This window comes from Phaseolus vulgaris, chromosome 3, assembly GCF_051622355.1.
Source record: "Phaseolus vulgaris cultivar YP4 chromosome 3, ASM5162235v1, whole genome shotgun sequence".
NCBI lineage: Eukaryota > Viridiplantae > Streptophyta > Magnoliopsida > Fabales > Fabaceae > Phaseolus > Phaseolus vulgaris.
In genome coordinates this window covers 39364506-39391115 of record NC_143500.1, presented here as the reverse complement: position 1 = coordinate 39391115, position 26610 = coordinate 39364506, and the positions used below count along the sequence as shown (strand labels likewise).

Genomic DNA, 26610 nt, shown 5'->3' with positions numbered 1-26610 from the left:
ATCAGCACATTCAGCATAGAAGTTTGCATATACGTTTTATGTGTACAGCATTTACTGCTTAGATTAATGTTCCTTTAATGCTTTGTAATAGGTGGAACAATTGTCTTAAAGATTGTATGAAAATCAAGTTTAGGGTTTTTCACATTTTTTGTAAAGGAAATACATGTGCTGATAAGCTTGCTAACTTAGGCTTTATTCATATAGAGTATTTTCATTGGTATAATAGGTTTTCATCTAGTCTTTTCTTAGAGTTCTTTATTAATATGTATAGATTACCTTAATATATGAGTTTTGGTCTAATCTCTCATATTTTCTTGTATTTCCTTTCTTTTTTTTTTAATAATTTTTTTCTTCATATGATGACAGATAATTATTATTACTTGAAGTATCAGCTTAGATAAAATGTCAAATTTCACATAACATGATAGCTTTTATATAAAAAAAAGAAAAAAAAAACACTTGTGTGTATCAAACACAACATTAATATTCAATATCATATGCAACATTTTGTCAACAAAAAATATAACTTTTTCACTTTCTAAAAAGTGATATATATTTTTGTTTATATTTTACACATATTTAATGCAATTTACTACTATTTAATCTACAAATTGTTTTCATTAGTAAAACACAAATGGATTATTTCTACCCATTAGCACACTTAAGACCAAATCAAAGTATAATAATACTTAACTAAAACCAGATATTATAAAGTATCTCTTAACAATTTTAATATTGATATTTATTGGAGACCTCGTATTGAATAATTTATGGAAAACTACTTTTAATAAAGGTATTAAAAAAAATTATATCAAATGAGTTTAATTTTTTAAAGATAATAAGAGACAATGTATTAATATGTATTAAACACGTACCAGTATATTTTCAATATATATTCAGAATTACCCAATCACTTATTTACATATTATTTTTAAGTATAATTTACATCAATTTCACATATTATTTCTTAGTAAATAATCTACGAATTGAAAAACCAATATCGTACTAAATTAATAATTATTACACTTCAATCTATTAAAATATATGCATACCAATTATAAATAAAGATGGATAGAAAATCATGTTAAAAAAATATAATAATATATATTTTTCCCTTGAAACACAAATTAAATTGTTATCATAAATAAAATTTCATAATAACATAAATTATATTTCAAAATATATTTTTATTGAAATTAATTATAAGATATTATTAATAATTTGGATCAAACTGTTAATTTATTTTGGTTAAAGAAATATAACATGTGTAAACATACGTGTTATATATATATATATATATATATATATTATTTTTTCTGAAATTTATAATTATTAATTAATTATTTAACCCATAAAATTATATTAAGGGTTATATATTTGGCCCTTGTACTCTTCGTCAAATTTGATTTTGATCCTGTACTTTAAACTTTTTGATAGTTAATTATCAAATTTTAAAAAAAACATGCGAATTTAGTTCTTTTATTACTTACTTTGGAGACAGAAAAAACCGTCACTGAATATTAAATTTAGATATAAAAATTACTAAATCGCATGCGATGTGAGGTCAACCATGTTGAACTGAAGGGATTAAAAAGTGACTAAAATCATTTTTTTAAAGGTTGATAGACTGAATTCATAATTTTCAAAGTATAAGAATAAAAAAATTGAAAAAATATAAATATATATTGTTTCTAAAATTAATTATAATTCGTGTATATATATATATATTATATTGATAATATAATTGTATACTTCCTGAATAAAGTATATTAAGTTTTTAATAATCATTATAAATATTTATATATATGTAGAAAGAATAACTTTGTAGTTCTCCTCTATCTTTTAGCATTTTATATTATCACACTTGCTTTGTGATTTAAAATGTCAATTTGAAGTAAATTTGAATATTAATTGTGATAATAATGTGCATTAAAATGAGTTAATCACTCTGAAAATATAAATATTAAATATTGATATTAAAATTATTTTAATATATTAATGGAAAACGTTTTGTTAACACTGCAAAGAGTAAATAACAACATTCAATAACCCTTTATAATAATATTTTAATATCTTAAATAAAAAATAAAAATAAAAATAGTTAAAATATTAATTTATTTACTGTATGCAGTGTCAAGTATCAGGGTCCTATATTAATTTGTTATGTTTTTAATATTTGAATTATGAGAAGATTCCATGATTATAAGTCAAATCTTGTTCTATTTTTAGTATTAAATATGATTAAATTTACTTTATATAGTAATGTTGTAGGGATAGATTTTAATATATTAATTTCTCATAACATGACTTCTAGTGTTGGAATATTTATTAAATATATGAAGATTCAACATTTAGAAATATTTGTAGTCTTTATTTGCAAGTAATTATTAAAAAGAGATATGTTGCAAAACTATCTATTACAAGGTACTATAAATAAATTCGTAAATGAATATGTTGCATATTATTTAATTAGTTAGTTTCATTATTGGTGTAGGCACTATCTTTACTCACGGTAAAACGTGCACAATTTAATTAGAATTTTAAAATTAAGAGAATTTGACCAATACTTTCCTATGGATGTGTCACTCTCACTTGCTTCTTTTAAAAGCTACAATGAAACATTGGTACATTTATCCAATAAAACAATATTTATATCAAAGTCTTTATGAATCATATGTTACTAAAAAAAAAAATATCACACATTAATTTTTATCCACAAATATGAATTCATATATATATATTCAACATCACCTATATATATTATCTACAAATCTGAATCCGTAGGTAAATTTAATATTACTTACAAATATGACCAACAGATATGAATTTGTAAATAAATTTAACATTTATTCACAAATTATTACCTACATATCTCTATTTATAGGTAACTTTTACTTTATCTACAAATTTTACTCAGAAATCTATATTCAAAACTAAATTCAATGTTATTAGTAAAATAAATATTTTCATTAATAATATTAAAAATATAAATAATCTTAATAGTTTTAAAAAATTTAATAATATAAATAATATTAGTCATAATAATTATATACATAATATTAAAAATATTATTATAATATGAATAATTATAAAGTCATAACTAATATTCGTAATAATAATAATAAATAATATTAATGATATAATGATATTAATAATAGGAATGATATTAATAATATTAGTAATAATAATTAATAATATTAATACGAATGTTAATACGATTTATAATATTAATACTATTTGTAACATTTCAAAAATATATCTATTACAATACAAGTTTTACATATTTAAATACAAGCTTAGATTTTTTTCTAAACATTCTTAATACATTATTAAAACTCGTAGAAATACAAATATTTACAATATAAGTTTCAAAGCAACACCCTAAAGCTTTTCAGACCCTCCTACACCTGTATGATTATTTGCTATTGTACGTAGTACAATCATCACAGTTCAAACACAACAAGCAAACAAGGGTAAGCTAATGAAAAGAAATTTCATAGCATATCTAATTCATGCAAAAAGAACCAATCAATCTAGTCATTTATAAGCATTTCTTTAAATGTTGTCATATAAATTTTTAATACAAATTTCATCATTCATAATAAATGAATCTATTTTCAATCACAATCATTGGATTTCATTTCAATCTCACTGACTACACATGAATCCATCATCATCTGGAAGACTCATTAAGTATGCCTCTACCAGAGACTAACACATGATCCAAAGATTAGAAGCGAATCCACAGGATAAGTTCAAACATCCAATACCGAGTGTCTACAGCGGGACCCAGTGTGCATGAACTCCCTCTCAACTTCTCATCACCTGATATTTTAGTCTATATGACTTAGATCATTAATGAAGTTAGAGTATCTTCGTTAAACATAGGTTTTCATATTTGATGTCATCAAACAACAATTCATACATATCCCAAATGTATGACATCAATTTCATACAATTTCCATCATTCACATATAATACATATCATTCAATCACATAATATTTAAAAATGCATACCATTCAAGAACTTTTCCAACATCAGAAACAATATTTAACTTTCAAACTATCAAAATATAATATTTATACATGTTCACAACATAAAATTAAATATTTTTAACAAATAACATCCGTGCAAGAGAAAATTGAAACTTTGGACTACATTACCTCCACATTCAGATATTCTAGTTTATGGTACTATTGAAAATTAAAGTTAGCTTCTTTTACCTTAAATGCTTGCTTTCCAAGAAACTTCTAGAATTTCATCCTCTTAGTCTGGATAAACTTCAAGATTTAATGGCATAATGCAAGTTATCCAAACATAACATAATTTTAGTAAATAGTAGAATAAGTTGAGAGAATTACTCTTCTCAATTAACCCCACCAAAATTGATGAGTAAATCTTAAGGAAAAACAGAGAACAAATCATCTTTATTAAAAAAATAAATTTACTCTGCTTGAAAATATGATAGGGTAGAAATATATTCAACTACAACGTGGTGTAATCAGATCGTGGGAGGGCGGGTCTCTGGCTTTTGTTTTAAACGCGCTGTTACATAATATTTAATAATATTAATAAAATTTAATAGTATTAATAAAATTTAATAGTATTAATAAAATTTAATAGTATTAATAAAATTTAATAGTATTAATAAAATTTAATAGTATTAATAATATTTAATAGTATTAATAATATTTAATAGTATTAATAATATTTAATAGTATTAATAATATTTAATAGTATTAATAATATTTAATAATATTAATAATATTTAATAATATTAATAATATTTAAATAGTATTAAATATATTTAATAATATTATTATAATAATTAATAATATTATTAATTTGAATAATAATATGAATGATATTAAGTATATGAATAATATTAATAATATTTATATTATTAATTATATTAATATTGATAATCATTCTAATAAATATAATAATAATTATATTATGACAACAAAATTTGACTGATGTAATGGTTAAAGCTTCTTTGGTCATTCAAGAAACTTCGAGTCGCAGCTTCTATAATTTATTTCTAACATTAATAATAATTATAATAATATATGTAATAATTTTAAAAATAGGTATAAACAATATTTGTAAATAATATAAAATTTAAAAATAAAATATGTTTAATTATCTATGGATTTATCCACGAACTGGATTTGGTGGATAACTTTTGTTTACGTTACCCACGGACACACAATTCGTAGATAAATTAATTACACCCACATTACATACGGATTTTGTTACTGTTACCTACAATATTTTTCTGTATATAAATTGTTTTTTTTCTTATATGTGTTATTGTATTAAAACACAAATAACAAACACTTACACTGATTAAATTTTTTTCCTAAAATAAACATGTGTTTAATATCAATTTCACATAATATAGAAATAACCATCGCAAAACATATACAAAAAAGTATACTATACTCTTAGAATTAAGATAGAAAAACATATCGATTTAGTCATGAGTGTGCACCCTCACCACTTTATCAGGATTCTTTTCATTCTTAATACTTACATCTCTATTTATAAAAATCAATTTGATTCAACCATAAAAAAAAATACTTAAAATAAACAACCTTGTTAAAATTCTATTAGAAACTTTTAACTAAGTCTTGAAGCTAGACTTAAATAAAATCAACACACAAGAGAAACACAATAAGCCCACTACCCTCAAGTCATCCTAAGATGAACTGATACCAATAAATGTAACACCTCAGAAAATAATACATCTAACTATTACAATAGAAGTTTTACCAGTTCCTATACAAACTTGAGGTTTTTCAAAACATTCCTATTATAAGATTATGACTCATAAAAATATAAATATTTATAATATAATATTTAAAACATCCTAAAGTCTTTCAGGACCTTCTACACCTGTATGATCATCTGCTTGTGTACATAGTATAGTCATCACAGTTCACAACACAACAAGAAAAGTAAGGGTAAGCTAATGAAAATAAAATTTTATAATATACACAATTAAATCAAAAGAGAAAACCAAATTACATGATCAATTTCTCAATTATTCAATAGTCTTCAAATCTCAACATAAAACAATTACATAGATCTCACATGGATCTACACATATTCAACAAACATAATAACAACTAACGTCTTCGAGAAGACCCGTATTAAGTAAGTTCTACCAGAGACTAACACCTAATCCAAAAATGACCAGTGAATCCAAGAGAAAGGATCAGGGTAAGTTCAATACAACTTAAGTCATGCATCTCATATGTCATGGTGTGGATGAACTCCCCCATCAAGTTCTCACCACTTGATATCTTAGTATATGTGACTTAGATCATCAGTGAAGCTTAGCGATCTTTGTTACCACATAGGCATCAACACTTAATACACAACAAACATAAGTCTATACATTATCCCAAATGTATGAATTCAATTTCATACCATTTTCATCATAAATATCATTCCAAACACGATCCACAACATTCAAAAGTATATTTAACATAAAAAAAAACACTTAAATACTAAACCATCAAAATCTAATATTTCTAAAGTTTAAAAAATATATAAACAAATAACACAATATATGAACACACAACATCCCTACAAGAGAAATTGAATATTGGGACAACATCCCCTTCACATCCAGATCTTCTAGCCTAGGGTGTTATTAAAAATTTAAGTTACCTTCCCTTGCCTTAATTGTTTGCTTTTCAAGCAACCTCTAGAATTGTAACCTCTCAGTGTGGATAAGCTTCAAAATATAAAGGTCTAATGCAAGTTATCCAAACAAAACAGAAATTCAGTATACAATAGAATAAGTTGAGATGATTACTTTTCTCAACTGACATTACTAAGATTGATGACTAAATCATAGAGAAAAAAAAAACAAATAACAAAGGATCTTGAGAGCAAAAATGAACTTACTTTGATTGAAAATCTGATCGGTTAGAGATGTACCATGTTTGACGTGATCAAATTTTGGAATAGATGAAATATGAAAGAGAAATTGAAAAGGAAAAAGAGAAGAAAAGAGAAAAGAAAAAGGAAAAAAAAAAGGTGGTGGAAGGTGGGGTTCGGGTCCTTGGTGTTTTTTTAAGAGGGGTTACACGTTTCATTTAAAACCGAATAAAATCTAAATTAAACTTTTTAATAACAATTCCAAAGTCTACTTATTTTAAACTATAATATCATCGTAAAACAACTATTTCAACATTTTCTTGCCTTCGCAAATTCAATTGTTGTCATCATTGAAAATCCTCAATATTTAACTCATTAACCATACAAGAGTCAAAACTCCAACAAGAAACAACTTTTAAGTCATAGTTGATCAAGTTAATAACAATTGCATATAAAAAAAAGCACTTAAAATAAAATATCTGTTTTATTCACAAATATACCACATTCAAATATATCAATTCATCACAGTATCAAATAGTAACTTATACCCTACCTTAGAAATTATAAAGGAAACTTTTCTTTTTACCTTGATTTTTCTTTTACCAGAAGCAAGCAATAACTTGTGCCCTTCCTGTTACTAAATTCTCCCCTTATTTGTGTTTGTATTTGTTTCAACCCAAAAATCAAAGCACTCATGATTGCAATTCTTCACATACATCACATACATATTTTGAATACCTAATTAATTAAATTAAAAATTAAGCATAAAATAATTTTAATTATCACTTCCAATTTATTTTTCACACTCATTAAAATATAAAAAACAAATCCTTAAAGAACCCATTTTATAATATAACATAAAACTTTTGGTCAAAGTTCTTTTAGGATATATACATTTTGTTTCCTCTAAAACTCAAACGTAATATCTTTATTAAATAGTCCAAAATTTTTAATTTTTTTGAATTGATTTTATTAATTTTTCATTATATTTTACTATATATAGCTTATTTATTACTCATCATATTATTTTTCTTAATTGTTTCCCTCTCAGTTAATGTTTAGATAAAATAATATTTAAATTCGTATGGGAAAGATAAATGTGTTGATTAATAAGTCCTTGACTAGAATTATACAAAACACTAGTCATTGAAAAATTCATCTGTTTACATATCTTGTATCAAACATACAAAACATTGCATACGAAATATTAAATACTCATAAAAGACTTATGTACAGACAAATAATTGTCCAGTGACTTATTTAGAAAACATACTTAATCAGAGTCAAATAATCCATCACATTCACCTTTCACAGATTAATTTAAATATTTACACAAAAAAATTATTTTAGTAAAGATAAATAATCACTTTAGTCATTACATATGAGAGATTCTACCAATTTAATCTATAAAAAATAAATTATTTATTTTTTAATGTGAAAAAAATAGATTTAATTTTGAATGTGTAAAAATTTCGAATGGATCACTACTAGTATATCTTAATGAAAAAATAGTCACTAGTTTATTGTTAAATTATTTTTAAAATTATATTTTTAATAATAAATAGTTCCACAAAATTTAGCATAAAGACATAATTATAGAATCTTTACGCATCTGGAAATTAAATATACCATGCTTTATTTATTTAAGAATCAAATTAATTATTTATCCATTATATTAATAAAAAAAAAATAAGAGAATAATAATTACATAAATAGTATTCAGTTCTAATAAAATAAAAAATCATCATTTCCTAATATTTGTTAATGAATTAAAAATAATTTCTAAAATAATAACTAATAAAATAGAATTTTATAAAAATAATCCCTAAAAAACAGAATTTCCTAAACAAAGTCTTATAATATACAAGTGGAAGGAATAACATGAGTATTCAATAAACATAAAAAAAATGTTTTACCACTCTTCTCAATTGCCATTTTTCATTGTACGGAAAGGATATATACAAACTCTTTAATTAAATGTCTTAATTAAAATTTATATCAACCATTTAAATTAATATTTTTATATAAAAATAAATCATTTATTACAATAAAGTATAAAAACGTAATAAATATATATTTGGAGATAAAAACCTGCCCGAAAGGTGAAAGACAATCAAGTTCAATATATTATTATTTTAATATTATTTTCATATCATTTAATTTCAAATTTATTCTTTATTATATATTTTATTTCTAAATTTATCAATTAAAAATATATATAATTTTAAAAGTTCTCAAACTATATATTTTATTGTTAAAAATAATAATTACTACAACTGTATTTAATTTCAATAAATATTGTTAAAAAACAGAAAAAAGAAAACCACGAAGGTAGTAGAGCCTCCGGATTTGTGTTGAACTGTTGTGTATATAAAGGACACGGGCCGGTTTGGTTCATTGCCAGTTGCCACCATTCTCCAAGCGAGAATCGCGTCTGAACAAAAGCACGTTCATAACCGCCTCCGCAATACCATGAGGACCAAAACTCCCTTGCACTAAGGTTTCTGTAAAAGTCACACACGTCTCAACACACCCACCACCAAACTCAACTAAACACAAATAAACAAAAATGTTGGTCTGCGGCCAAGAAGAGATTGAACTGTCACGGGATGGCAGCCACTACAGTCTCTCCACCGGAATACTTCCGTCTCTCGGAGCCAAAAGCAACCGCAGAATCAAGCTCCGCCGCTTCATTCTATCGCCCTACGACCGCCGTTACAGGTTTCTTTTTTGTCCTTTTCATATTTAAGGTTCTTTATGCTTTCTTTTGTTTAAATGCCGTCTTAATTGATTTTGACAGACACGTTTGTTTCTCCATCGTTTCAGAGCTTCAATATATTTTACATTTTTTTTTTCTTGTCGAGAAAGAAAGGGAAACAAAACAAGGACTTACGGTGTTCATACTTGCTGCAGTTTCTTTGTTTTCCTCGGAACGAGGCTTGTTGACTTGTTTTGTTGCACCTTTGTTTTCGTTAGATGCTATTATTTTGTTCTATTCCATTCTTAACTCCTTCTTTTTGAAAGTATTCTGGCCGTTCCTTCCTTGCTCAATTTTGTGGCCTCTTTTCGATTCTAGAATTTTGCTAAATGCTTAATGCAAATATCTGGCTGTTTTGTTTTGACGCGTTTCTGTGATTTTAGTACTGTGTCGTATTCAGTGCTGTTCATAACCTGAATGGACCGCACTGGATCTCTTCCTTGTGATCCCTGCTGATTACCGAAAGAGCAATTTCGCTCCTTTCATTCTCTTTTAATAATAGTTTAATTGCTTGCCTCTTGGAAACTGTTCTTCCATTGATATCTATTCAAATCATTAAAACTAACACAGAAATTGCAACCGGCCTTATATCATTTGATATCGGCTACATAAATCACATTCTGACTAACTGAGTCAATCTATAAAAAAACGTTTTCGGTTTGGTTTACCATATTGAAATTCAGTTTTCAAAGGCAGAGCCACGAGCTTCCACCTGTCAGTAGTCAAACTATGAAGTTTGACTTTGTTTCCTTGGATTTGAAACAACTAGAGTCTGGTGGTTGTTGTGCATGCAATGGAAGATTTCGTATTGGATTCCACCGAACATAAGTGTCAAGGGATAATTCATATTTCCCAATAAATATGTTTTGTTACTGACTCTGTAACTGAAACTGAAATTTCGAGTAAAAAAATATTTTCTTTTTTGTGTTTTATAACGCAGATGACATGAGTATTAGTATTAGGTAATTAAAATTTGTTGGATTTTGCAGGATATGGGAAACTTTCCTTGTTGTTCTGGTAGTTTATACTGCTTGGGTTTCTCCCTTCGAATTCGGATTCTTGAAGAAGCCACAAGCACCCCTTTCCATTTCTGATAATATTGTCAATGGATTTTTTTTCGTGGATATAGTTCTCACCTTCTTCGTGGCTTACATTGACAAAACCACCTATTTGTTCGTGGACGACCGGAAAGATATTGCTTGGAAATATGCAAGGACTTGGTTGGCGTTCGATGTTATCTCCATCATTCCTTCAGAGCTTGTACAAAAGATATCACCTTCTCCTCTTCAATCCTATGGTTTATTCAACATGCTTCGCCTTTGGCGTCTTCGAAGAGTCAGTGCTTTGTTTTCTCGGTAATATTGACAGCTTTCCAATGAATCAATGTTTTCCAACTCTTTTTTTTCTCATTTATGTGGCTCATATCATAACTGTGAATATGAATAATACATTTTTGAGTAGGCTTGAGAAGGACAGAAACTATAACTATTTTTGGGTTCGGTGTGCTAAGCTTATTTCTGTAAGTTTCCAAACTTATTATATTTATAATTTTTATAAAATAGGAAAAGGAATTTGACAGGTTTAATAATAGACTGATTGTGTGAGTGCTTTGTATAGGTTACCCTCTTCGCCGTTCATTGTGCTGCATGTTTCTATTATCTTATTGCTGCACGTTATCATGATCCAGCAAAGACATGGATTGGTGTAGCGATGGGTAATTTCCTTGAACACAGCTTGTGGTCAAGATATGTGACATCTATATACTGGTCTATTACTACCTTAACAACTGTTGGCTATGGAGATTTGCATCCAGTGAATTCAAGGGAGATGACCTTTGACATCTTTTATATGCTCTTTAATCTGGGGTTAACAGCATATTTGATTGGTAATATGACCAATTTGGTTGTCCATGGCACAAGTCGAACCAGAAAATTTGTAAGTATACGGATATAGTCCCAGTTAGTCATTTTAAGTTCAGGAAAATGTAAAACTTATATGACTTTTCTCAATTATCAGAGAGATACCATCCAAGCTGCCTCAAATTTTGCCCATAGGAATCAATTGCCTCCTAGGTTGCAAGACCAAATGCTTGCCCACTTGTGTTTGAAGCATAGAACAGACTCAGAAGGGTTGCAGCAGCAAGAGACACTTGATTCTCTTCCCAAAGCCATCAGATCCAGCATTTCACATCATCTTTTCTATTCTCTTATTGATAAGGTCTACTTGTTTCACGGGGTTTCGGATGACTTGCTCTTTCAATTGGTAAATGCAAATTTTCTGTCCCTGCTCATAAATGATATAAATATGTATTGGAAAACTTTTCTTTGGCACTACAAATAGTAAAACACAAACACTTCACAACTCATTATAATAATATAATAATATTTTTAATTAAAAAATAAAATAAAAATAATTAAAAGATTAATATTTTAGGAAGTTAAGTATATGTATTTGCTATTCATTGTGAATATATTACCTCCCATGTGTATTTTAATCTTCAATTTGTACTGAGGGCCCTTTTTTTGACTTACTATAAAAGGTGTCAGAGATGAAAGCTGAATATTTTCCACCCAAAGAAGATGTTATCTTGCAAAACGAAGCCCCCACTGACTTTTATATACTGGTCACTGGTGCCGTGGTAATTGTCCAACTTATTTATGTGAATAATATACCCCCATTTCAAAATTTAGCAAAATTTTACAGTAACAGAATGAGATTTTTCTTCCTCTTAAGGAAACAAAAAGTTGTTTCTAATGCCTTAATTGTTTGACAGGACCTGGTAATTTTTCAAAATGGGGTTGAACAGGCAAGTCCATTTATTAATACATGATAAGAAAGAGTGCTGGAATATATAGTATGATACTAAATCTTAATGTTGGTAACTGATTTCAGGTTGTTGGAGAGGCCAAAACTGGTGATCTTTTTGGTGAGATTGGTGTGCTCTGTTACAAGCCACAGCTTTTCACAGTTCGAACGAAGCGACTAAGCCAGTTGCTGAGGTTAAACCGTACTACTTTCTTGAATATTCTTCAGGCCAACGTGGGAGACGGAACCATAATCATGACTAATCTGCTTCAGGTCTGCATAACATCATATCCATTCATTGCATGTTGACAATGAAAAACTAGCACATTTTTCTGATTTAGTTAATATGCCTTCCAACATTAGAGTAGCATATCGTACATAGGCTTGTTCAAACATAATAATTGAATGAAAGAAAAATGATTTTTAAAAAAGATATTAAAATCTTATTCAACAGAGCAATCAGTAAATTTATATTTGTGGACTTATTATGGTGAGCAGCATTTAAAGGAGCTCAACGATCCAATCATGGAGGGAGTTTTGGCAGAGATTGAGACCATGTTAGCTCGTGGTAGAATGGACCTACCAGTTAGTGTGTGCTTTGCGGCAGCAAGAGGAGATGACTTCTTGTTACATCAGTTGCTGAAACGAGGCATGGATCCAAACGAATCCGACAACAATCGAAGGACAGCTTTGGTGGGTGAATAGTTATAATGTTGTTTTTGACCTTTACAAGATTTTTATTTTCTATTTCTTCTAATCTAAAGTGCGGGTTTATTTTTTCAAAATCAGCATATAGCAGCATCTCACGGCAAAGAGAACTGTGTTCTGCTTCTGTTAGATTATGGGGCGGATCCCAACATTAAAGGTAGATATTTCTTATCACTTTCTTAAATTTATTGATTAAACACTCATACTATTAGACAAGTTCTTAGGTCAAACGATAAAAATTTCTTAGATACAAATACGTACAAACAATTTGAAGAATGTGGAAGATGAAGACTTCTATGCATGACAGTTCCTACAAAGTTAGGATTTCAAAGTTTTAATTAATAAGCATTTATATTCTTGTCTATTATAAGTCTGCCACATTAGATTGTTTATCACACTACCCAGGACTAGGAATGAATGATTATTTAAATAAATATTTTTTAAATACTAGATGACTATTATATGAATACAAATATAAAGTTTTCATTTATTAAATTAAAAACATTAAATTCGTTTGTTATTTCTTTTATTTTCCAAAACTTTCGTTAGTGTGTGATTACTCATTTTCTTAAACATAACTTAAATTTCCAGATTTAGATTTCTACAACTTATTTAACAATTACCATAAAACCAATCAAGTTGTGCCTGATGAGGACACCAAACTCATAAATTTTAATATCCTTGAATTTTGTACATCCATGTGCCTTTGGACTTGCTTCCAAGAAAATAATTAATTAATTTGCTTCACATATTTCGTGTAGGATTAATATACTTAAAACTATCCATTCTTACATAGTCCGTGTCCTCATTTTGTGATATTTTAATCTTTGTCAACATTCTACTGGTCCTTAGCAAGACACATAATGAGGTTGAAGAGGAAAAAAGGTCATTGCAATGTAATAACTAATAATAGAAAAGGATGTTATTAATTTGTTAATAATTGAAAGAGTCTCCATTATGCATGTCTCCTATTTGAAAACTGAAGTCTCTAATGGTTGGTAACCGACTAATTAAAAATCAACTTGCTATTGTGAGAAGTCGAAGAGACACATGCCACCAATGTGGAATGATCCACGCCTCTTTTGGCTTCGAAAGAGTAATTAAAACTTCAGTTATTTGGTTGTCTTCGTCTTGTATTTGATTTTTTTATTTATTTCGTTGTCTTCGTCTAAGTTGGATCAGTTCCTGGATATGATTTATTGATAACTTATTTCAACATTTTCTTATTAATATTACTTGTGATTCTCTTCCTAATACTTTATTCATCGTCATTAAGTGAAATGCTAATTATTCTAGTATTATTAACAATAATTGTTTTCCCTTACTAAGAAAATAAGTTTCTTAATTTATTTCAACTTTTTTTTGGGGGTGGGGGTCCGTAAGTTAAAAATAGAGGGATGGCATTTTCATTGTTATCTTCTTCCCAAGTTGCACAAAATTCAGAGACCATTCATCGATTGTATCTCCGTTTATTTTGGATTTTAGTAGTTGAAATTCTATCACGGATTTCATATTAGAATATGTCATTATATAAGAAGTTTTATCAATGTAAATGAAACAAGCTGTAGGTTGACATTGTAACACTCACTCCCCCCATGACACAATAATATCTAAACCTTATCCAGAAGTCATTATCATATGCATGTGCATGGAGTGGTAGGGGAATAAAGAATTAGGCCAACAAGTTGCTTTAATCCAACTATAACATTTTTCCTCAATTACTTTGTATTAGTGATACTAGTCATCTGAAAAGTAAAAGAAAAAACTCAAGATGGATATTGTACGTGCAGATTTGGATGGCAATGTAGCACTGTGGGAGGCTATAGTGGGAGGACATGAGTCAGTTAGCAAGGTGTTGGAAGAAAATGGAGCTAACTTGCAATGCGGGGATGTGGGCCAGTTTGCATGTACGGCTGTTGAGCAGAACAAATTGAAGTTGCTGAAGGAAATAAGGCGCTACGGAGGAGATATCACACTTCCAAGCATCAACGGTGGGACCACAGCGTTGCACGTTGCAGTCTCGGACGGCAACGTTGAAATTGTCAAATACCTTTTGGATCACGGGGCAAGCATTGACAAACCTGACAAGCATGGCTGGACCGCTACAGATCTGGCAGATCAGCAATCACATACAGAAATAAAAGCCATTTTTGACTCCACTGTGGAGCCTAAGGTTCAGTCTTCCGTTACCATTCCCGAGAAGCCGAGTAAGATCAGGTACCTTGGAAGGTTTACTAGTGAGCCAACCATGCCTTTACCCCTTGACGGCTCATTTCATGGAACGGATGCCTCTTGGAGCCAGAGCCAGAGACAGAGCCAGACCCAAACCCGTCCAAGGCGTAAGAGCAACAATTATCATAACTCACTCTTAGGGATAATGGTAGCAGCACACAATGGGGAAAAGGACCTGCTTTTGTCTCTTAACATGAATAACAAGGCAAGCAATGGCATGCAGAGTAGTAGTGCAGTTGGTTCAACTAGGGTAGTTATTAGTTGCCCTGAGAGGGGTGAGGTTGCGGGGAAGCTTGTTTTACTACCTGAAACCTTTCAAGAGCTACTTGAGATTGGAGCCAAAAAATTTGGTTTCTATCCTGCTAAGATTATATGCAAAGATGGAGGTCAAATCGAAGATTTAGAGGTTATTAGAGATGGTGACCATCTTGTCTTTCTAGGTGCTGATGGGCTATAGAATCCAAGTGTCCAGTTTCCAGCATCTCTTTAAAATGACATGCATATGTAGTATATGCATATAAGGAACGTCTTTAATAACATTGTAATTTTTTTCCGGTCTCATATCCGTGATTTCAACTGTAAATCTTTTAGCCCTCTTGTCATTGTTACTAATGTGAAATAAAATATTTTGGCCATCGGTTTCTTTCAGCTGGAAACTGTCTTCGAATTACTATACACAAAGCTTTACTGATTTGGAAGTTACGATTACTGTGAAGAGGGAAGGGGGAGGGGGTACGGAAAGGAGTGTTCCCCACCTAATAATATGGCGTGTTTCTAAATTGTGTACGCAAACACATTAGGCCACAAAACATTCAGTACTATTATCAATTGGGTTAAAAACCAAGTACATATTCACTGCACTATTATGAATTGGGTTAGATATGTACATCAGTTATCAGTGCACTCTTGTAGCCACTAGTCATGTCCTCCACCACCTCAACATGATAACGGATAAAGCGATTCATCACAACAAAACACTCAATTTATATTGGGTAAGCATGTAAAATTGCCTTGGCCATCCATCCTTATATAACAAGAAAAATTATCTGTGGACCCCCGAAAAGCCTTTTGATTGAAAAAGGGGGCATATACGAGGTGATACAGAGAAATATAGACAGAATTATATGAATTAATAAGGCATTTGGAGTGGTTCACTAATCATTACTTAGCTTCAACCTGGGCACGGACAAATATCTGCATATATTTTTATCATTTTTCCAGTCAAATTTGAAGTATACAGAACCTGGCAAGGATCCAGATTCTTTGTTTAGAAGAGAAGAGAGCGATGAGACTGTAACAGTTAAACAATGCAACAACTTGATACTGTAATCATTTAAAAACATTTTTACAGGTAAGTGCTTTGTAATCACAAAAGCTTGAGCATTTTCAAGCGGCCTTCATGTTCTGGGTCCAACTTTGGTGGGAAATAACAGCCACGAAGATCCTCTACTATGTATTCCTGTAAATATTTACAACAAATGTAAGACAGAATATAGAAAATATGAAAATCATTTAGGGCAGCTGATGATTTTATTTAGAAGATATAACATGGGCATTCAATATAGCAGTAGGGTATTACTACCTTTGTAAGCTCCCTCTTGGTGAGGATATGGTAGTGCCTCTGCCAAATTCTTTGAATGGCCATGGTGGCAGCAAGAAAACCATACGCTATACCAAGAATTGCAAAGATGACAACGAAAACAACCACAAGGGCAAAGCATGCCTCCATGGAAGCGGGAAAGCAATCCAGAATGCCCCATCCATAACAACAGTTCTGACAACCAGCCATTCTGGGGTCATTGGTATTGAGGGAGGAGCAGTGCAGTATGAGACCGAAAAACCCAATCAGTACAAAGAAGGCCAGCACTCCTGACATACAAATATAAACCATCAGAGAGAGATGAACAGGAAGGAAAATCTGGAGCTTCCAAACAAGCATTACTACCAAGGGTTAATTAACTAAATGTAAAAATAGATCCATTGAATGAAGTTTGTTTGGACATTACAGTTTGAACTGTTTGAGGAACATGCAAAGAAAATAGCCCAGAGAAAATGTTCTACACGTTAAAACTAACTTTCTATCATGGTGTTCTTCCCTTTCCCCCTCCTAAAAGCCATTAAACAGGGATGGAGTCTACTATTTCTATTAATGACTTAAGAGACTTTGATTCTCCCGTGCTATTTGATACGTAGTTTAATTCAAATCAAACTTAACTAGTCTGGTTATGTGTCTTTGTCTCCCAACATCACTACAGTGTAACATGAATGGATCCAAATTCCACTCAAATACAGGATGAACAGTAATCTCTTAGCAATACTAATTGAGAATAACATTAAACATTAAGGATGAGGCAAATATCAAAGCGGATTACATGACGATATGGAGAAATATGATTACTTAATTTCACCAAAATCTGACTGCAGAAAAAAGCCATACAGAGGAATTTTGGACATTTGTTAATAACAAATAACTTCGATGACAGAAAAGCTTACCAATACAATAATAAAACGGAATTGGATGCCTTGACAGTATCTTATCCCAGCCATCATCAAATGAGTTCCTGAAGGAACCATCTTTGTCCATGATGTACGCAAAGCCACCAATAGCTGCAATCACCTAGCAAATAAATAGAACATGGCTTAAGACAAAACTTGCAAGTAAGCATTACACAGTATGACAATATGTTCCAAACAAATAAAGCTACATCCCAAAATCAATTTTCAAAAAAAAAAAAACTAAAAGTATAAAAAAAAAAAGGTAATTTACAAGGCCTAAATTATCAATATTGACACAAGCATGGGAAAAAAATTGCAAAAATATGAACATTGACAGTTAGAGCCAGTCCCTATATTAGCTATGACCAGATTGTTAAACTAGAGAGTTTAGATAATAAACTCGTTAAGCTTCCGTAGACTTTACTTGCAAACTTGTAAAGAGTTTACCTAATATAAAAAAATAATACTGAAAAACCTAGTAATGACATATATGCATAAATGATACTTTAACACAACAATAACTCAACATTTCAACTCCATTTAAAAGCAAAGTAGTAACCACAATAATAAAGTAAGATAGTACATTAGTACTAAACAAGATCAAACTAAATAAGGACCAAATCATACACAGATTCATAAAAAAACAAGTTCCTTAAGTGAAAAGATTTCAGAAAAGTTAATTTATTGGAATGACTTGGCCCATTGTAACAATGCTACATTTACATTGGCCTAAAAAACAATGTATGAAAAGCATAAAACACTATCACGGTGGGGTCAATTTATCCCATGGCGGTGAGCCAAATATCCACCAATAAATATAGTGAATGGCACCCACCCCGGCCTAAATTATCAATATTGACCCAAGCATGGGAAAAAAATTGTAAAAATATGAATATTGACAGTTAGAGACAGTCCCTATATTAGCTATGACCAGATTGTTAAACTAGAGAGTTTAGATAATAAACTCGTTAAGCTTCTGTAGACTTTACTTGCAAACTTGTAAAGAGTTTACCTAATATAAAAAAATAATACTGAAAAACCTAGTAATGACATATATGCATAAATGATACTTTAACACAACAATAACTCAACATTTCAACTCCATTATAAAGCAAAGTAGTAACCACAATAATAAAATAAGATAGTACATTAGTACTAAACAAGATCAAACTAAATAAGGACCAAATCATACACAGATTCATAAAAAAAACAAGTTCCTTAAGTGAAAAGATTTCAGAAAAGTTAATTTATTGGAATGACTTGGCCATTGTAACAATGCTACATTTACATTGGCCTAAAAAACAATGCATGAAAAACATAAAACACTATCACGGTGGGGTCAATTTATCCCATGGCGGTGAGCCAAATATCCACCAATAAATATAGTGAACGCACCCACCGCGGCCTATGGCGGAAAGTCATGGTGGACAAATTTACATACACAAACATAAAAAACAATATAAATTACGAATATATTAAAAAAAATCATAATGACAAACTAATTTCATAACATTTACAAAATTCTCATGATTGTCATCACATAAAGTCCTATACATAACTCATAAAAACACTAACATTTCATTTAGTAACCTTAGGATGCATTGCTTTGGTTTTGGGTGCTTTACATTATCCCATAAATGAAAAATAATTGGGAACGATGAGCAACAAGCAAATAGCTGGTTCTAAAATTTTGAAAAAAAAATAAAACTATAAAACAAAGCAACAACTAGATGAAGACAAACATGTGAAAAGAGAAGAGGAGAAAAGGAGAGAAAAACAAATGAGAAGAAAGGAAAAATAAAACAAAATGGACGGAACAAGAAAAATAGAAAAAAAAACTTAGTTTCAAGGTTTAGGTCATCAGAGCTTAGTCATCACTGCTGTTCACATCACCGAAGCAAGTTATTGTCGTAGACAACTAAAAGGACACAAAACAAAGGAGAAGGCTTTTTTAAAAGAGGGCTCATTCACTCTCGTGTTAAAGCTTGGGGATTATTCTAAAATGTGCCAAACTAAAAGGATACAAAACAAAGGAGAAGGCTTTTTTAAAAGAGGGCTCAGACACTCTCGTGTTAAAGCTTGGGGATTATTTTAAAATGTGCCAAACCCAAAATTATGGTTTTGAGAAACGAAAATTACACAAAAAAGTTGATAATCCGCCATAGGTGCCATTTCAATGGCAAGTACCACAACAGAAATGGTGGAAGACATCATATCCTTCAGAATAGCAGGACCAGCACTGTTCTTAACTTGGGAGTGTTGCCGGTTTACAATATTTTACTTAAAAAAAGGTTTGATAGTGAATTAATCTTTGTTGAGACGCTAGATGGTCTAATCCATAAAGCCCTTCTAGACGGTCTAATATCAATAGGCTATCTATGAGTTTTGATGATAACAAACATTGGACGTGATTTAATTGTTCAATATGAATTTATTAACCAAACATTCTAATGCGTTTTGTGCTAGTTGAAGGATCACTAGATCATTCAATGATACCACCACAATTTTCCTGCAAGAACCAGAGTTTTCGTTTTGGAAGATGCTCATGAAGGTTCCAAGAGGAGTTGTTGGTCACTATGACCTTAACAAATCTTCCTTTGCTGAGATCAAGCCTATCTTAGACTCAGACACTGAAGCAGCTATTGATCATCAGTCTCTGAAGTACAATCTGCTCAAGGAAAACGTGGTTTTTATTCTAGAGTGGCACTCTAAGACAAAGGGCTTGCTAGGAAGAAGACTCAAGAGGAAGAAGCTCTCAGGAAGGAGGCTGAGCAGTGGTAGATTAACATATTGAAGGGAACAGAGGCTCATTCCTCTTCAGGCAGTTCGACATCCTAAGACTTCAATCTCAGAGGCTTTACATGTAGTCCCTATAAGTCAAGGACCAGATGTTATGTTTGATACCGTCTAGACTCTAGATGATGAGACAAGACGTATCAGAGAAGAACAACAAGCTGCACTTGAACAACTTAGAGCCATGGAAAAGCGTCAAGCTCAGAGGATAGAGCAAATTGCCTGACCCTTTGCTGCCCATATCCAAAATTCCTTTGCCTAGTTGCTATGTCAGTTTAACGTTCCCTTAGTCCAGCTGTCCAATTATAGCCAGCCCTCTTAGCCACCACCTCCACCATCCCCATCCAACAATGATGTCTTCTTCAATGATCCCTTTCTTATGTTGTCAAAAATGGGAGAGAAAATAGTTGTTAAAAAAACAATTTGTGTTCTTAGTTTTTGCTCTTGTTTTTGTTATGCTTGATTCTCATGTGTACTGCTCTATTTTACTCCTATTTTGCTACTATGTGCTTCTAATTACTTTGATTAAATGTACACAAAACACAATTGCATCCAATAAATGTTTTTTGTTGTGCATAATCTCCGATTACTTGTTTATCGGTTAAGGTTTTTGTTATCATCAAAAGAGGGAGATTGTTGAGACCCTAGATTGTCTAATCCATAAATCCCTTCTAAACGCTTTAATACTAGCAAATCATCTATGAGTTTTGATGATAACAAACACTCAATGTGATTTAATTGTTCAATATGAATTTATTATCTGAACATTCTAATATGTGTTTAGTGCTAGTTGAAGGATCACTAGATCATCCAATGGTACCACTAGATTGATGACAGACAATCTAACGTTTCTTGTGTGTTTATAGTCTAAATTAAAACAGTAATCAAGTTGTAACAAGCAAATGTTTTCAACATATAAAACAAGTGGTTTTAAACATAATTGATACAATATCTTCAACGTTAATATATATAAGTTTGGAAAGATTTTATTTTACAAACGGTAAAAATATTATACAATTGATGAAACAAAATACTTAAGCGATTCTGATTAAATGCGATTAATTGTTATATATGCAAATGTTGTTTAAAATGTTTCCATGATAGTAAAAAGCAAAAGCACAAATGAAGAAGCATACAATATCCTTCTACATCAAGATTCAAGCTTCTAGTCTAAATGCGTTGATGAAAATATTACATAGAAGATCATGTACACTTGAAGAAAATCAGTTAAAAATCATATCTTGCCAAAAAAGTGCTACAACAATCATCTTACAAGTCTAAATAAAGGACTCAAGATGAAGAAAAATACAAGAATCTACAATTCTTTCAATCTTCTAGTGATCATATAATGTTGAGTATTCTTTGTGGGTGAGCGAAAACTATTGTAAATTTTAACTATGTGAAGCAATCCCAGTGAGTTTAAATTGTTCTCTCTTTGAGAGTTCTTGTTTCTCTATCTGAGGTCTTAAATTCAGGGGAGGTGAGTTAAAACCGTCTAACCAGGAGTGGTCTATGTATTCATTGTAACCAGGAGTGGTTTGTGTACTCTTAGTAATCAAGTGTTTTTATTACTAGAACCTTTTGAGCAGTTTGTTTAAAGGAGAAGTGGACATTGAGCTTTGGTGAACCAGTATAAAATTTGTTGTGTTGTTTGTGCAATAAACGGTCTAGTCTAGTTCTTTGCGAGAAGAGTCCAGGCTCTATTCAACCGCCCCCTTCTAGAGCCAGTTGTTCCAACATTCTTTACCTAGAATTGATAACTCGTTAAAGTCTATAAGTTAACTTGAGAATTTGACAACAATGGTTATGAATTACAAAAAATTCCTAGTAATTCATAGACTCGTGATATTAAAATACTCTTATCTCATATCATATAAAAAAAAAGTCTAAAGACCAAGGTTGTCAAAATCTCGAATTAACATTTAAACTCTTAGGAGATTAAGATCTTAGATAGAGAAAATGAATTAATCCATTATCAAACTCTTTTCTAAGTAAACTCTTTGAACTAAGCGAGTCAAGGAGTTTAAAATCAGATGTCATTTTTGTCTGGCTTTCAACCATAATGACAATGTTTCATTAGCAATCAAACTTTTTGAAGAAATTAACTCGTTTTTTTAATTATTTTCACATTAAGAACTTATCCTTTTACGAAATTATATATGGTTTAATCATCTATGTAGTTTAATCTTATTTAGTAGCACTAATGTACTATCATACTTTATTGTTGGGATTTACTACTTTTCTTTCTTATGAAATGGAAATATCGAACTATTGTTGTATTATGAGAATTATATTATGCATACATGTCATTAATAACTTTTTTATATTACTTCTTATATTAGGTAAACTATAAATCTACAAGTCAAATATATGAAAGTTTCACAAGTTTGTGTACACTCTCGAGTTTGACAACCTTGCTCAATACCGTAATATACAAAACAATTATAATATGTGGTATCCTCATTTGGAATGCACATTTTTTTGGACTTCTTTGCACTTTCAAGTGATACCAGAAACCACCTCACTGTTATATATCCCTTAACAATTACTTTTCTCTCCCTTAACTATCCCAATTCATATATTAAAAAATGTAGACCAAAAGACAAAAAGTGCCTTTCCTTCCACTAGTGTCCATTATATATCTATTGTTCCTACCCCAATGCAAAATAAACATTTATGCATACTATGTTGACCAAATACCAATATGAAAGTCCAGTTTAACAATCCTACAGTATAAGCACCATCTTCTTTCTGAAAAAAAGAGTGTTTATAAGCTATAACTAATAACATTTCATCATGGTAACAGATGTAGGAGTGACTTGAAACTGAGAGATTCTAAACAAAGAACATCCACCTAGAGAGAGCTTAATAAAAACAAGGAAAACATAATCATTAAATATGAAAGATAAGGAAAAGCTAAGAATGCTCACAGTCTGTACAGCCAGAAAAACAAGGAAAACATCCCTTGCCACAAAAAGCCTGAACTTTATTTTACGCCAAGAGTTGTCCTCAAATAATTCAACTCTAAGATGAAATTGGGCTTTGCAGGTGGTGCAGTGTGAGAAGGCAAATCCTTCCTACAAGGCACCAAAAATAAAACTTCACCAAATTAGTATATGATCTCAACAAGTTAATACTAGCAGTTAAAATTACACACGAACACCAACATCAAATTATACACCTTTACAGAGCGCCAATGATCAAGACATGAGCGATGAACAAACTGTTGAGTACCTTTGCACATGCATGGAGATATCAATTCATCCTCTACAAAATCAAAACAACAATTAGCTTTGAAAAGAATACCACCACCCAAACAATAATATCATGTACATTTATCTGATTAGTTGCGCACGTTTGGAGTCAAGTACAGGAAATGCCCAAATCTCAATAAAAAGCCCAATGATCATTTTATCTATCCAAATTTATCATTGGTTTTCTTCTAAATTCTAATCACATTATTCAGTGCTGAAATTATTATCAATGGCAGATGGCAAAATTCACCACATCATTCTGCCAATGTGGCAATGGCACCGCCATTTAACAACATTAACTGAAAATGAGAAAGTGCATCAGAGAAATTTTTTTATTTTTTTTGCTGTTGTTTATTAAATTTAAGCACTGGATATAGCATTTGGGAATGGAACAAAAGTGCATGCATGAATTCAACAGCAAACATTTTAAATAAATGAAAATAGTTTCCAGATTTCCTTAGCCTAGTTTATTTTATTGAATCCCCTTTCATCAACCAAATTAAATTAAAAAGAAAATTATTTCAAGCATTAAAGTAAACATAATTTCAGCCTCCACTGTTAGCCAAGGTGTACAACAAGCAATATGAAAATACAAACTTCTAGTTTGACAGTTAGCAAAATAAAATGGAAGGTGAAGTTATATGACATTGGTTTTCGATTGTACAGAAAAGTCAAAACCATAGCATGTGTAGAACGAATAAAAGTTACAACAACGACTAATTGCAGACTCTACAATTCTACAAATACAATTTACAATGGAAAGACAAAAATGAAGACCACAACTATCATATTTGGTCACAATGTCACCAATTTTGATTATGACGACGATACACTGGTTCATATATTCTGAGGACTCTGACTGCACTCTCCGAAGCCACTCACTTATGAAGACTCTGTTTTATTTACAGGGAAATGCCCAAATGCCCATATTTCGCAATTTAACAATTCTAACCGAAAATGAGAAAATTGGGCATAAAATTTGAAAGCTTTTGCAGGAATTATCACCTGGGTCAGAATCGCTTTCGAGGCAAATTCGACAACAGGGGAGTAAGCCTGCCTCAACGTCTTCTTCGTCATCCTTGATCTCACCAGAGCTTCCCGGCGACTCATCGTCCTCCTCCTGGTTAAGGAGCAAAGGGTCCGAATCACTAGGGTTTTGCATAACCGGTGGAGGCTGAAGCTGTACTTCCCCCTTCATTGATGGTTACTGTTCGATCAAGAAAGCTTTGAAAACCCTAACCCAACACGATATCGCCGAACCTATCACGGGGATCATAAGATTCAGCTCCTTGACGGTGGGGTGAAAGATTGAAAACAAAAAGGGTCAATTGGATCAATTTCGAACAAGGTACCTGAAATTCAGAGGGTCCTTGGTGAATCAGTTCTTAAGAATGTGGATGATGACAATTTAGGCCTAATGAAATGTTATCCTCAGTGATAATAAACGGACAGGTTCAAAGTACTGTTTTGGATTTCTTTTTCCGTTTGATTCTTCAGTTTCACAAGGAAAATACAAGGCTCATTGTAATCGCAAACCTAATTCTTGTCTTCAAGTTTGACTTTGATTTTTTTTTAAGGAAAACAATTTTGTATTGTAACCCAATAAAATTAATTGGTGTAAATTTATTATTATAAATTTAAGTACTGTTTTGGATTTCTTTTTCCGTTTGATTCTTCAGTTTCACAAGGAAAATACAAGGCTCATTGTAATCGCAAACCTAATTCTTGTCTTCAAGTTTGACTTTGATTTTTTTTTAAGGAAAACAATTTTGTATTGTAACCCAATAAAATTAATTGGTGTAAATTTATTATTATAAATTTGAAAAGTGTATTCAATAAACACGCATTTAAGAACCATTGATTAATTGTTTTTAGAATTTTTTCTTTGATAAAAAACTATTTTGAACATTTTTTAACTTCTTATTTTATTCATTTTTTTTCTAAATTACATTTCAATATGTAAAAATATTTTCCAGAAGCTTCCTCAATTTAACCACCACTTTGAAAAACAATCATTACAAAAACATTTTGAAATGGGTTCCTAGTGATCTCTCTTCAAGATCTAGTAATTCAACCTTCAGAGAACTAAGGGTTCCTCCTACGATGATACTCCGACGCTCAATAGCACTAAATATTGTGTATATAGTGAATATAGTGCAAAGATGTCAGTTGAGAGTACTTCTTGTGAATGGTCATGTATTTATAAGTTTTCATGGGCTTAGATCTTTGACCCTAGTTTCTCCAAGTATTAATGCGTCATATTATGGTAACTCTTCACAAAGTTTGAATATCATGCATATAAATCGAAATATTCTATCATATAATTGGGGATATTATGCAGGCAATTATAGTATTTACATAATATAATCAGGGATATTGTGCAGGCAATTATAACATTTATGTAATATAATTAAGGATATTGTGCAAGAAAATATAGTTAGGTATATTGTAAAAGTAATTATAGCATTTATGTAATATAATCAGGGATAGTGTGTCTTGAAAACGCCTTGGTCATGCTGTGGCGAGATTGCTTGTTTCTTACACTATTCGACAAAATGGGCTTGGGTGGGTCTGACCGTTCGGTAGGCTGATAAGTTTCAATGTGTAGTTTTTATGATTGGAAAAATTGAACATTTTGGAACTTAATTGTTGCTTAATGTAAGAAAATTACC

The 26610-nt window shown here is 30.6% G+C and overlaps 2 protein-coding genes across 2 annotated transcripts; one reads left to right on the top strand and one right to left on the bottom strand.

Moving 5' to 3' along the window:
* The first annotated feature begins 9243 nt into the window (after positions 1–9243).
* On the top strand, positions 9244–16043 carry LOC137807490 (potassium channel AKT1). Its single transcript, XM_068608155.1, has 11 exons — positions 9244–9613; positions 10640–11005; positions 11112–11169; positions 11268–11585; positions 11667–11912; positions 12190–12288; positions 12424–12456; positions 12543–12728; positions 12954–13148; positions 13245–13320; positions 14954–16043. Exons 1-11 carry the CDS (start codon positions 9462–9464, stop codon positions 15850–15852), a joined length of 2628 nt encoding a protein of 875 aa, XP_068464256.1. The 5' UTR covers positions 9244–9461; the 3' UTR covers positions 15853–16043.
* Positions 16044–16560: 517 nt separating this feature from the next.
* On the bottom strand, positions 16561–25539 carry LOC137807491 (RING/FYVE/PHD zinc finger superfamily protein). The gene is made up of 7 exons (XM_068608156.2): positions 25291–25539; positions 24944–25198; positions 23866–23951; positions 23615–23761; positions 17889–18012; positions 16978–17264; positions 16561–16854 (listed from the first exon to the last, which is right to left on the bottom strand). The coding sequence occupies exons 2-7, from the start codon at positions 25134–25136 to the stop codon at positions 16762–16764; spliced, it is 930 nt and encodes a 309-aa protein (XP_068464257.1). The 5' UTR covers positions 25137–25198; positions 25291–25539; the 3' UTR covers positions 16561–16761.
* Positions 25540–26610: the final 1071 nt, after the last annotated feature.